The sequence below is a fragment of the Pinus tabuliformis genome, chromosome J (assembly GCF_031772625.1).
Source record: "Pinus tabuliformis cultivar Carrire ecotype Pingquan chromosome J, CPIR1, whole genome shotgun sequence".
Classification (NCBI taxonomy): domain Eukaryota; kingdom Viridiplantae; phylum Streptophyta; class Pinopsida; order Pinales; family Pinaceae; genus Pinus; species Pinus tabuliformis.
The window spans coordinates 1608491755-1608506276 of NC_142295.1; the positions used below are offsets into that span (position 1 = coordinate 1608491755).

Consider the following 14522-nt stretch of genomic DNA (forward strand, 5'->3'; position numbering starts at 1 on the left):
ACAATAGACTAGTCGCTGATAATTCATTTTAAATAATTAAATTTAAAACTAAATGAGCATAGAAGTCTCCATACTATATAATTATAATCTCATATTACATAAACAAGGCCAAAATGAAAAAGATTACATGCTCCAATGGTTTAAACTCATGAATAGATACACAAACTAATCATAAGAAGCAGATACAACTTGTAAACCATTTTATCAATAACGGGTTATAACATCATTTATATATTTTAATAAAAATTTAAAACACCTCAAAACAAGAAATATTATGAACACTTCTGGCAGAAGTCAAAGTTTATATTACATGAACCGAACCGTAAACAGTGCTCACTAAAAACTTTGAAACATCGACATGGTGTGCAAGAAGAAAACATTAACCTGACACGGAAAGAGAGAGTACAAAATAAAAGAATATATTCCTCGGTATTTTGGACACTAAAACAATAGAGCTGATGCACAATATAATATAAAATAAAATCTGAAAAGAGGCTTCTACACCATATACTCATCATCTGAAAAGAGGCTTCTACACCATATACTCATCATCTTACGCCCTTGAGGAGGCTACTGTCAGCAACACCCGCGCAAGCCACGGCATCACGGAGTTTTGAAAGTCGTATTACATCTCCAGAGCTACCAACTTTTAACAACCCTAACAAGATTAAGATACGTCATTTTCATGCGCAGTGAATTTAATGCAAATATCTGCAACCCGGGAGAAGGAAACCTTTTCTGATACATCTCTGTGATTAAAAGATTTAGGAAGTAATCGACAAATAACGTTAAAATTACAGAATTGAAGATAGTCAAGCCTTCTGTAACAAGTGTCTGGTACCTTTAATGCTGTCTGTATGTGACGATTATTTGGGGGCGGATTGTGAATCCATGGATCCCCAGCAATAGTTTGCACCTTCAGCCTTAATGTCCATCTTCCTTGAAGAATGATGAGGGATAGAGTTGCCTCTCCACCCGTCCAGAAGGCGGTGCACATCGGAAGCGAAGGCGGTGGAAGAGGAGGAGGCTGCCTCTTGCTCATCTGAACAGGGATTCCATACAAGTCCGGCCCTGCGAGCTGAATTCAGATGCAGAGGGAGTATTCTCTCATAGCGATCGATGGAAAAGAGCGAGAGGGAAAGATAGACCTCGTCCTCGCTCCACTTTTGCTTGGGCGCAGAAGACGAAGCACCCTTCGATATTGAGCATAATTTCGAATTCTTGTGATTTCTTTTGTTTCTGGAGAGAAGAGGGTGTAGGCAGTTGACGTACAGACGCCTGAAACCGCCCAAACCCACCACCACGGATTTCAACTGCCCACTCTGAAGCGAGGCGGTGGATGGCCAATGGCGCGTGCAGATGCCTTCCCACAGACCCTCGTCGTCGGTGACCTGCTTCCATTTCTTGGTGACGCAAGAAGCCATGGCCAAAGACGCGGGGTCCAGATGCTTGAATATCTGGTTCAGGATGTCAATATTGCTAGCAACCTCAACCTGACCTTGCGCCAGTTTCTTGTAATTGCCCGCTGCGACTCGATCTCGTGACTCTTCGTTATCCCCAGCCATGAGTCAACCTAAACGATCCCTTGGGCTCTTCCAAAAAGAACAGAAGAAATAGTTGAGAAGACGATGGATGCCCCCGAGAAGAAGAAGAAGCAAAGCCAAACGACCAAGAACTATATTGTTGCAGGTGGGGAAGCAACTGGAAACGACAAAGAGGCGTCTGATCAACAGCGCACTACCCACTCTTTCCACATCGCGACAACCAACAAAATGGAGGACCCACCTCGCTATCCGACAAAATAGCGGTAGTGGAGGACCCAATCAAAACATGTTGCTTTTGGCTCTTCTTTTGTATCCACTTTTCCTTGCAATTTCGGAGGGCTGTTTTAGTATACGGATTTGGCTGTTATTATTATTTAGGTTATATTTATTTTATATTAATATATTATAAATTTTTGAAAAGTTTTTTGGTTTATTTTTCTATTTAATTTGTTTAAGGTTTGGTAGAGATTTTATTGAAAATACAAGTTTGAAGGTGAACTCTTCACAATCAAAGTACAGCAGAGTTTTTTAAGGTGTTGAATCAATATTACAATTAAAAAACCATTTCAAATAACACAAATTAAAATATGAACAAATATTTTCACCAAAATTATTAACAAAAAATCTCATTTATAGAAAGCTCATTTTAAAATTATACACATCATAAAATACAAGACATTATTAAATTCACATTTAATATATCTCTTAAATTTAATTTGATTATACAAACACAAATTAATTATTTAACCTCACTTATATCTATAATAAATCTATATCTTAAAAAAAACAACCATTACCAAACAATTTTGTTTTTCCTAATACAAAAAATTACTCAACGAATCCTAATACAAAAAATTACTCAACGAATTAGGTTATTAACAGATCTTTACCGAAAAGACATGTCATTGCGTTGTATTTCATTGTTGTTAGGACAATTATTATAAGTTGTAAATGATGGTGATACTATTATATTATTATGGGTTTGTAAATTTTTAAAACAGCTCAAAAATGGTTATTTAAGTTGCGAAAGTTATTAAACTTAGTAATTTGATTAGCTATGGGAGTTTATTTTACTGTCTAGACTATTTTTTATTAGGTGGAAAAACTTACCATAATTCAGTGGTCAATCTAGTAGTGAGGACAAGTATTTCTGGTTGCTAATTGTCAATGTAGGCTGACTCGTCACCCTTAATCAAAGAAAATCATGTCACCTGGAATAACAAGGGAAATCATGCCAGAAATAACGTGCTCGTAACCATACCACCTGGAATAACCCACTGGTGGTCCCTAAGAGGGCAGGGTTTCTCTCCTACTAGATGCCTCTAGGTGGCCACCTGGAATAAGGGCAGGGTTTCACTCCTACTAGATGCCTCTAGGCAGCCACCTAGAATAACCAGTTGAGATGGCCACCTAGAATAACCTATTGGTGGTTCGGAGTGGTTTCACTCCTACCAGATACCTCTAGATCTTGAGCCAAACAAACTTTTAACAAAAAAAACAATTTTAAAATATACTCCAAACCCATGTAAACCATTTTATTTAAAATTATAATATTATTAATTTTTTTCATTTAACATTTAAAACACTTAAAACACCTAAAAAAATATTTTGGACAACTTTGCTAGTTGCATCACTTGACCTGTAAACGTTTATGGTAGCATCGCTAAAGCTTTAATATATTTCAAAGTTGTTTTGTCTCTCATTATCAAATGGTTAAACATTTTACATATTTCAAAGCTGTTTCATGACAGGTATGGTAGTCTGTCGGCCGTATTTGACGATTAAATTGTCGCATGACGAGTAATTTACCCGTCAAATTCCGGCGCAAACCAAACGACGAAAGAACAGTTAGTTGGTGGTAGGGAAGCCACCAGAAACGACGGAGAGGCATCTGGGCAACATCGCAGTTGCGGCTCTTTCCACGTCGCGACGGTTGAAAAAGCAGGCCGTACGTCGCTAACCGTCAAATAGCAGTGGTGGTTAGTGGTGGACGACGGTGAATAAAACATGTTGCCTGTCTTTGTATTCACATGGGGGGCCTCCTCTTAACTAAACCCCTCTCTTTCTCTTAAGTAAAAGCGTTTGAGTGGGTGGTTGCATGCGTAACTTTTCATTTTCTTATTCTACACTATTGGATACGTGAAAAGTTCAACGCTCATGTATACAATTATGTTATTGCCTCACATAATTGCCTCAAGTGGGTTACTCGAAAGTAGATATATTGCAATATTATTAATTTTTGAATAATGTTGATTTATTATTATTTATACTAATAGTCATGTTTATTTTGGAAAAGTTTTTTTAAATTTTAATTTAATTATTAATAAAGAAGAGGGAAATGCATAATAAGTATTTTTTTGAAATTATAAAGTTGAAATTTATTTTAAAAGTAGTTATGTTTTTTGCTTTTCAATTTAATTGAAAAAATAAGCATCTCTATGAGCGTTATTGAATTTTTATTGATATTATTGCTTTAATATGTTTTTATTATTAGATGTTATTTTAAATGTATATATGTTTGACTCATATATTGTTTCTTTTATAATCATTAAAGACCCATCTTAATCACAAATATTTCAACTATCAAGAGACAAATCTTTTGATGCACAAACCTCTTTTAGAGTGCAAAACAAACAAAGGTTTGCTCTTTGAGAGATTTGATCCCTCTAGACACTTATAGATATGTGGATCTGTAATGGTTCTCTCTCTCAATATATATTCATTATTTAAAATCCATTTTTGAATGCATCAATGGATTCAACATATTGAAAGCCTCATTGGACACTTGAATTATGTAGACTACACAACTTTGAGAAAAAATTTAGCAAAAAATACCCGGAAAAAAGGGCCCAAAAATAGAAAACTAAGTCTCCTCAATTTTTTTAACCATGAGAATTTATTTTTTTAGTTGTTTTTTAATAATATATAGATAGATTTTTTTATAGTTAACTTGGAAATGTTTTACTTAACATGGAAACTAAAATATTTTATTTAGGGACCACATTTTAGTACTTAATATTAATATTAATATTAGATATTGATATATTTTATTTATAATCTATTTATTATTATTATTATTATTAAAAATGTATATGTTACTTATTAATTTTATACTAATAATTAAATGAATTACATCTCTCTCTCAACACTCTTAATTGGAACTAATTGGGTTTTTCTATTTTCAATTACTTTTTATCTTTTGCTTATTGAAATATTTTATTTATGGGTAAGAGTGAGAGTTAAATATTTTGACTACATCTCCTTCATACAAGGTTATAATATAATTTTATGGGATTGAAAGGTAGTGAAATGGGTGTTTGTTTTGAGGTGGAAAAGGGACATAGTTGACCACATATTCTATGGCGTCAAAATAACTCTCTCTCTCTCTCTCTCTCTCTCTCTCTCTCTCTCTCTCTCTCTCTATATATATATATATATATATATATATATATATATATATCTGTCGATGTCTTCAATTGAAGTATTGATCACATTCATTATTAATCAAATAACGTTACATATAAATATATGTAGTGTTGTCTCAAGATAAGTAGACTATCTTAGACACACAATCATTGGTTGAGAGAATATCTCAACCACACGCTAATATGAGAAACATCCAGATCTAAAAAACTCCTAAAGAAAGTAATTGACCCCTTAACTTAGAAAGCATCACACCTAAGACAAGTAGGAATTGTATTTTCTAAGTCTCCCCCTTAATGACTACTTGTCTCAATCTCAATCAATAAAGTCTAGTTGTGGTCCAACTTGTTGTTTATAAACATGATAAAAAAGTATGTTGATGTCCATATAAAAGAAAAAACATCCACAAAATGCATGGGTACCCAACCATTGCAACCGCCAATCCTTCATGTACCTAGTTCACTAAACCATTATATCTACATACCTAATCTTGTACCTAAAAGTTCCCCTCCCAACCTGGGTTTTCTTGGATTACTCATAACCATGCTCTGCGTTTTATTAGCTTACCCTAAACCATACTCAGGGCTTTGTCGATTAAACCTCAACACTACATGAATCCATGTCCACTTCACTCTCACAAGTGATTTCTAGCTTACCATAAACCTACACTACAAAGTGGTTTCTAACTTACCACAAACCCGCACTTACAAAGTGGTTTGAAGATTACCAAAAACTCCATGGGGTACACTACCTTATTAGGTTTACATCCTAACTAACTTAGGTACATAATATTACAAACTTTTCAGGGGCCACCACAAAACATCATAAACTTCCTTACAAAGAACACTTGTGACTCACATATGGTCACAAGTCTATTATTATTCTACACACATTTAATCTTGTCCACCATCATTTAATCTTTGTTGTTTCTACAACCACTATCATTTTTTCTTCTTTAAATATTTTTCATGCCTCCATAATATATGGTAGTCAATAATTCTTTCAAATAAGCCTTCTCTATATTCTGAATGGCCAATTCCAAGAGAGACTCAAACTAGTGACAATAGTTGGCCAGACTAATTTCACTTCAACAACAACCAAACATACCATGACATGACATACTCATACACGCAATAATGCACTACAAACTTACATGCTACAACATCTAACAAAAATTCATTCACATCCAGTGGTTGTCTTTAGACAAATCATTAAATTTGGTTGCTCAAATTCGAGTCGAATCACAGGCTAGCTTTTATTTCTCCCAAGGCATCGCTGAAATATTTATATTGCAAACCAATTAAATCATTCTCTACAGGTGTTAGAACAAATATAGACGAAAGGTCAGGAACCAAAGCCATATTTCTTGCATAAGAAACATACAAAAGTACGCTCTAACAATGCCTTTGGAGTGGCAAAATGGATTGATGAAACCTCGTGCATGTGATACGACCAAACAGATTGACCCAAGCACCATCTGAACTTCACACACAACAATCAACTAGGGTTTTGGTAGAATCTAAGCACTTTGTGCCAAGGCAGGTCTAAAATAGCCAATGTGAATTGACAATGATGGTCCAACATGAGTGAAAATGTTATGTTCTTTGCATGATTAGCCCCAAATGTGATTCATATTCATTGAGCATAGTGGGTAGTTGGGGGGGCTGTCACCCCACCCTCAAAGAAAAAGGGGAAATTCTTGTCTCCATTTTTGGTTTTCTTTAGCACACAATTTTTTCTTCTAGCAATTTTTTGGAACATGGCAGTTGATCCTATGGTTTTGTAACTTTGATTAAGGAACTGAAGTTGTATTTTAATTCAATGTTAATGGATTGAGAATTTATGGATGTGAGAGAATACACATATTGTATCGTAACATTGTAAAGACATAATATACTAAAAAAAATGGTTTTCCTGGTTTTGGGTTTCTAGGGTAAATTCTATTCATTAAATGAGTGTGTGTTATTGCATTTTTTCTATTTTTATTAAGAATATATTTGTGGAAATTAAATTTGAAAGGTTAAACCAACATTTGGTATTAGAGTAGTTTGGCATTAAGGGGTCACCTTTGTGGTTGAGGGATTTTGTTGGAGCATCCAAAAATCCTTTTGAATAGTTCAAGAGAAACCCACTTCCATGCTTTGCAAGTAAATAACCTGAATTATGCAATATTAGTTATTAAATATCATAATACCATCATAGAACTTTCAACATATGATAGAGCTCTTGGGGATGCTCCCTCATCTGTCTCCATGTCACCATCAAAGGTCGATGATTTAGTCTTCCGAAGTTCTCCATGAACCATCCAACTCTCAGAGGGATCTACTAGCACTACTAGGGGTTCTTCTTACTAGTTTTCTACTACTCTCCCTACCCTTAATGCACTATTGTATGCTTGTTTTATTGAGGTAGTCTCTTAGACCTCAAAATTTCCCCTACCCTCATGTTTCTTACAAGGGTAGTAACGAAGTAGGTGTTTCTTTTTGTAACCGTGATATTTCAAAGTTTTCCTCTTTAGTTTACTTCCTTCTGCTTTATTGGTTATTGGCTCATATGTTTGGAGTTTACAAGGGTTATCCTTCCTTTTTCATCAGTGAGAGCATTCATGGATGAGGTGTTATACTCCAAAACCCTAACATTTCAATGGAATTTTCCTGTTTCGAACCTTATTAGGTTCTTCCATAATATTGTTATTATAACACCCTTCTGTATCTCTAGCATTTGGTCCATGTTGCAACAACCCTTGCATGTATGATAGGTTTTGTAGCAATGTCGTATTTAGCCTTGTCTACTCTTCCTATTATCTATTGAGTATTTTTTTTCTTTTGTTTGCAACTCCTCAACTCAATTTTCAAGCTTCTGATGGTAACCATTCCATTAGGGAAACCTTCTTTTGACCTTTGTCCAACTGAGTCTTCTTCTTCCTCATGATGGGTTTGGTCCATATTGTGCTACATCATTCCTCTATTTTTTCTATCAATTGTGTCTTCTTATGTGATGTCACACACACAAAACTGCTAGTTAAATCAATCATAAACTTTAATTCATTACCTTGTCATTCCAACACTAAGCATGCTGATCTAATGTCGTTGACACACCTAGAACCTATTTCAGCGATATAAAATAAAACTACATGTAAGCATTTTATCAAGGTTAGTCACCATGGCATTTGTAAGTTTAAAGTCAACATATATAACAATTTGATTATAAAAATAAATTTTATCCTTGGTGCATGAACCTCTTCGGGTCCAATTTTGAACCTATGCCTTTATACTGTTGGAAATAATACTGAGAGGGGGGTGAATCAGTATTAGTAAGTCAATAATATTTATTTTCACAATCAGATTTGTATACGCTACTTTAGTTAATTAAACTTGCGTATATACGCAGTTGTAGTTAAAGAAAATTGCATATATCCTGCAGACTTATAATTTAGTTAATTCATCAGATGTTGATCTTTAATCTATGCATCAGAACCATATAACAGTAACCAGGTACAGTAAAAACAGAGCAAACAATCACACACAAGAACACAAAATATAAGGTGGAAACCCAATGTGGGTGAAAACCACCTGCTGCAATTTGTCTTTATCTTCTTTTAATAAGAAACTTATTTTTACAATATTTCTCTACTAGTGCAGTCTTATACCAGTACGCAGGCTTCTACCTACAGAAGGCTACAACCTTCTCTCGTTCTCCAGCTTCTCCTGGAAGGGAGCTACAACCCCCTAGCTCTTGTACTAGCTAATGTGTTTACTAGTATGTAGGTGCTGACCTATAGAAGGCTACAACCTTCTCTTTTCTTCTAGGGACCTCGTTTCATAAATTTTTAGACTGGATCCATCAATAACTTCAATCGACCATCAAATATATTTGCATCAACCAATCTCCATTGCACCAACCAAAACTGAATCAACCAATTTCTTTTTTGAATGCTGTAACCAGAACACAATAACAATAACCAGAACCCAGAACACTGCAACAGAAAACAGAAGTAGCTAAAACATATTTTATGAGGTGTACGCTACTTCAATGTGTAGAACCTGCGTGCATACGCACTTACCTCAAGACAAACCTGCGTATACGCTGTTTTGAAATGCCAAACCAGTGTGTATATGCCTCTTGCTGTAATGAACCTGCGTATAGATCTATAAAAGATGATTTAACCTTTACAACTATTTAGACATCAGTTATACCCAAATGATCATATTTATAGATTACGACATGCGCCAATTATTCAGATAAAAGATCAAAACCACATAAAGGTACTTCTCTTCAAGCTTTAAGATCTTGACCGATCAATAGAACTTATCCTTCTTCAAGTGCTCAGGTTCTTCCTTGATTCAGATCCAGCTATGCACCATAACCCAATGACCAGTATTTTAGATCTTGCTCTTCATTAGATATTCAATTGCTTGAGTCCATTTGCTTAAGGATCTCCTCCTCCTTTTATAGTCTTAGGCCTTACTCAATACAATGGTCCAAAACCACTTAGAATCAATACCTTGGACCAAATACCTGGGGTCAACACTTCAGATAAGATACCTTGGACTAATACCATGGGTAAAAATACCATGGTCCAAATACCATGGACCAAAACCAAATTCTCCAACATGTACGCGCCTTTCCTTGCATGAAAGTGCGTGTATACACATACATGCCTTTTGGTTGACTAACCCGCGTGTATATGCGGCTTGGTTAAGGGGAACTTGCGTATATCTCTTTTTCCTTCATTTTGAGAGCCTGAACTGTGATCTGTCATCTGAGTGAGTTGCCATCAAGGACAACACATGTGTCATAGTGCCAAACCTGTGTCCTAATGCCAACAATCTCCCCCTTTGGACTTGATGGCAACCCCAAGTCACTCTCCCCCTTTGTCATCAATGGCAAAGGGTTATGCTCCCCCTGAGTACATGCTGAAATCTTTGATCTACTGAAGAGTGTTGTCCATGCTCCCCCTGACTGTAAGCAAGGTCTTCAAAATGATGTTCTTACGAGACGAAGAAGACTCTACACATCATAAATGACCTTCCTATCACTAATGACTCATACATACATCCATCTACCAACCAAGCGGGGATATACCAAGATTGACTCATCCACCCAACCAAGTGGGGATACACCAAAAGATTATACATGATAAGATAAGAAAATTACATCATCCATCCCAACCATAGTGCGGAAACAAAATAGGTCGTTACATGATCTTGATAATAAAAGATATACATGCCATAGAGACAAAATATCTAAAACAAGATAGTTATTAGCAACTATCATTAGCAGCATCTATCAATCACCATCAGCAACCATGATCTCCCTCTGCACCTGTTCCACCTGAATCAAAAACAACTGAGAAAATGTACCAAGATCTTCTAAGATAATGTCAACAGTGCATTATTAGAAGTATATGATCCCCCTGAACCTGTGCCAAATGGTCTCTGTCAAACCCATATCGGACTCTTTTCATCCTGAGTCTAGCCCATTGTTTTTCTTCAAACCAACATATACGCGACTATATCCATAGAAACTAGTGTATGTACGCAAATATGCTTCATGAAACTCGCATACAACCAATTTCCTCTGAACTAGATAGGTTTCAACAGCAAGATGATGCATCAACTACTCCCAGCTTCCGTCTGAGATATTCAAATGTCTCTCTAGGCAGCGGTTTGGTGAATATATCAGCAACCTGTTCTTTGGAGGGAACATACTCCAATTTGACCTTTTGTTCAAGCACTTGTTCCCAGAGAAAATGATATTTGATAGGATGCTTGGTTTTTCAATGCATGACTGGATTCTTTGAAATAATGATTGCACTTGTATTATCACATAGAATGGAGATAGGTGGAGTGCATGTGATCTGAATGTCTTGCAATGTTTGCATCATCCAAAGGAGTTGTGTGCAGCAAGATGTAGCAACCACATATTTTTCTTTAGCTGTAGATAAAGCAATTGAACTTTGTTTCTTGCTTAACCAAGATACTAATCTGGAACCCATATAAAATGGACCACCACTAGTGCTTTTTCTGTCATCCACGCTTCCTGCCCAATCTGCATCTGTATATGCATGAAGTGTAAGATCTCTATCCCTAGGATACCATAAACCAAAATTTTGAGTTCCTTGAAGATATTTGAAGATCTTTTTGACCACCTGAAGGTGTGCTTCCTTTGGATTTGCTTGGAATATTCCAACTATTCCTACTGCATGCATGATGTCTGGTTGGGTACCTATTAGATAGAGCAATCTACCAATCATGGATCTGTAGGTTGGTTGATGTACATCTGCCGATTCATCATTTGCATTGAGGCTGCATCCTGTTACCATAGGGGTACATACTGGTTTAGACTCTTCCATGCCATATTTCTTCAAGATCTGCTTGCGGTACTTGGTTTGTGATAGAAAAATACCATCTTTATTTTGTTGAACTTGTAACCCAAGAAAAGATGTGAGCTCACCAAGCAGGGACATTTCAAATTCTTTCTGCATTACCAAAGCAAAGTTTTGACTCATGGCTTCTTCATTGCTACCAAAAATGATACCATCAACATATACAACAAGTATTAGCAATTTACCTGGATGGAGTCTTTTCTTCTACCCTTATATGTTCTTCTGGATCCTCATTGGTTTCTTCTTCAGAATTAGTTTGATTTGATGTGGAAGGATAGTCCTCATCTTCTTCATAATCTTCGGTTTTTACTTGCTTTGGATTTTTGCCTACTTCATCAACCACAACATCAATACTTTCAACAATTTTCCCAAGTCTTTTATTATAACACTTATATCCTTTACTTCAGGAAGAGTAACCAAGGAGAATGCCTTCATCAGCTCTAGGTTCAAACTTGCCAAGTTTTTCATCAGTCCTTTTGATGTAGCATTTGCTTCCAAAAACTTTGAAGTATTTTACAGTAGGAGTCTTACCATACCAAAGTTCATGTGGATTTTAAGTGTTGTTTACCCGGGAATTTGTTTTGTTGAGAATAGTGACAACAACAAATGCATCTTCACTTGTTGAAATTTGGTACCGGAGGACAGGTGGTTCCTTAAGGCTTTGATCTTTGGCCTAGGGAAAAGTGTCCAAAAGAATTTAATTTTTCTCCTAAAGTAACTTTATAATTTTTATAAAGTTAAATCTAATTTAAAAGTGACTTTAAGTGATAAAGTTATTAAGTCTAATTTTAAAGTGACTTTTATAATGTCAATGAAAAATTAGAAAGGAAAAGTGACTTTGGAAATAAATGACTAAGTGGGTCTTTATTAAGTGGGGTGAATTAAAAAATAAAAAGTGAAATTTAAATGAGCATTTAATCTCAGCCTTAGATCTCAATCTATTTCAGCCATTGGATTTAGGGATCACCCAAAAGTCACTTGGGGTTAGATTAAAGGAGGAAAAGGTCATTCATTCTTTCATGAGCAGATTGGGAGAAGGAGAGCAAGAGAGCAAGAGAGATTTCTGAGCAGGGAGGAGAAGGAGACAACAGCTTGGCACTCATTCCAAGGCAGCAGTTGAGCAGATTTGTACAACTGGTTCAGCACATAGTGAAAGGCAGATTTTGGCACAATTTTTGAGGAGTGGTTTGCACAAAAATCGAGGAGCAGTTTGCTGATTTTTCTGCACGCAAAACGAGGGCCGTACAATGCATTTATTGCAGTCCGTACAGCCGCATTTAATGTTGGCCGTACAGTAGCATTTAATGCTGAAAGTGGGCACGAAAATCCAGGAGGCCGTACAAAATTTATTGCTGTCCTTTTTGCTGTAATTTCCAGTTTGTAATTTGGGTAAATTTCCCAACCAATTCCTTTTGGTGTGTTTTCCCTCTCAAACATACCTTCCAAGCTACCCAAAATTCTAACACTCCCTCTTAGTGAGGAAGGTATTTCTATAGCGCTTCCAGATCCATGAATTTCATTGCATGTCCATGACCATCCTCACATGATTCATGACTTTCCCTACATAGAAAAATATGTCCTCGCATGTGCCACGTATTATTTTGTACTAGATCAATATTTAACTTGCATGGTGCATGATTGTCCTCACATGCGACATGTATTCTCCTTGCACCACCATGAATGTTCTCTCATAGCCCATTACTATACTTGCATTGGTTGGAAACTCTGCCATGATACTTGATCCTAAAGATTCATATTTCCATTGGGTGGCTAACATTCCTTTGCAGTCTCCCTCTGAAGCTAGACTCCCACTGAGCCTACATAACCTCTGCTGACTCACTCTACTTCCTGTGTACACTCTGATACCATGTTGATTATTCATGGGCCTAGATCTTGTCTATGGCTAACCAAGAAAAAAAACACACTAGGAACTCCAACATACAAGCACTTTACACAATATAGATCTTCAACAGTGAAATCAATAAAGTACACATATATGTTTGGCCCAAGTCTCGACCTTTATTATCCCATCACTAAAGAAAGAGTAGAGATCTTGTACCACAGATCATGGTCCTTTAGATCATTGGTACAAAATTGGTATACATAATATACAAAACTAGGGCTTGAGATCTGCTACTTCAGACAAACAATATGCCCAACAGAAAATCACAGAGACAAGTCTAGACTTACTTCCTGAAGGCAATCCTTCATCTTCAGTCATTTTTGTCTTCTTCTACACTATTATTATACCTATCCTTTTCCTCCTTCATGCAGAGATTAGGCTCCTTTCTAATCTCTATCCAATCGGTTGCTCAAAAAAGTCATATCCCTTAGACCTCTTGCATTTCCAACTCTCAAAACACTTCAGCTACTCAGTGAGTTTTCCCTTCAACTTCACTACTTATCAGCCAAAAAAACACCTTGTTCACAGCTCCATTAGTGAATCTACTTCATGAATAACTCAACAAACATCATTATTCCATACTAATAACTTCTTTTCCACACTAGCTAGCCTCCTTCCTAGATGGATTCACTTCATCCTTCCTTCTAACATTGGTGTGAGGCTTTCAAACTCTTTATCTTCCTCTTGAGGCCTCTTGACCCTACTTCAAGGCAAGGATGAGGGCCCAATGAAGCTCTTTGTGCAATACCTAAGGCATTATGGCCTTACTGCAACTAATCTTAGGCCATTTCAAACCTCTTGTTGTAAACTTAGGGCTTTAGCCCTCCTTAAGGATACCAACAGACATACACTTGACAGACAACACCCCTTCTTCTCAAGGATGGATTTCCAGTTCTAGGCTTGACTTACCTCCATCTTCCCTCGCTTATCCACACATGACTCTTTTCTAGATTTGGTTTTCTTCTCAGCTAATGGCCTCACTTATACACCTACAACCAACCTTTTCTTGATTGTTTCCATCCTTTCCTAGACTTAATTAGGCCTTGGCTGTCCTAGTCTTGACATATCTCCTTGACCCATGACATTAGGCTTGCTTCTAGTTGCACTCGAGGCTACTAACAATCCTATAGCTAGATCTCCTTACTGGCTCCAGAACTCGGCCTTCTTGGACAAAGAAGATCACCAAACTAGCACTTCTTAACTACAATGATCTTGACCTTCAATAGGACAAATTCAAACAAACTCCTGAACTCATCCATGCTAA

The 14522-nt window shown here is 36.4% G+C and overlaps 1 protein-coding gene across 1 annotated transcript; it reads right to left on the reverse strand.

Moving 5' to 3' along the window:
• Positions 1-329: 329 nt before the first annotated feature.
• On the reverse strand, positions 330-1629 carry LOC149233640 (F-box protein GID2-like). Its single transcript, XM_089376791.1, has 2 exons — positions 842-1629; positions 330-658 (listed from the first exon to the last, which is right to left on the reverse strand). The coding sequence occupies exon 1, from the start codon at positions 1563-1565 to the stop codon at positions 867-869; it is 699 nt and encodes a 232-aa protein (XP_089232917.1). The 5' UTR covers positions 1566-1629; the 3' UTR covers positions 330-658; positions 842-866.
• Positions 1630-14522: the final 12893 nt, after the last annotated feature.

Coding starts and splice junctions, on each gene's coding strand:
- LOC149233640 (XM_089376791.1), bottom strand. CDS start 1,565: ATGGCTGGGGATAACGAAGAGTCACGAGATCGAGTCGCAGCGGGCAAT.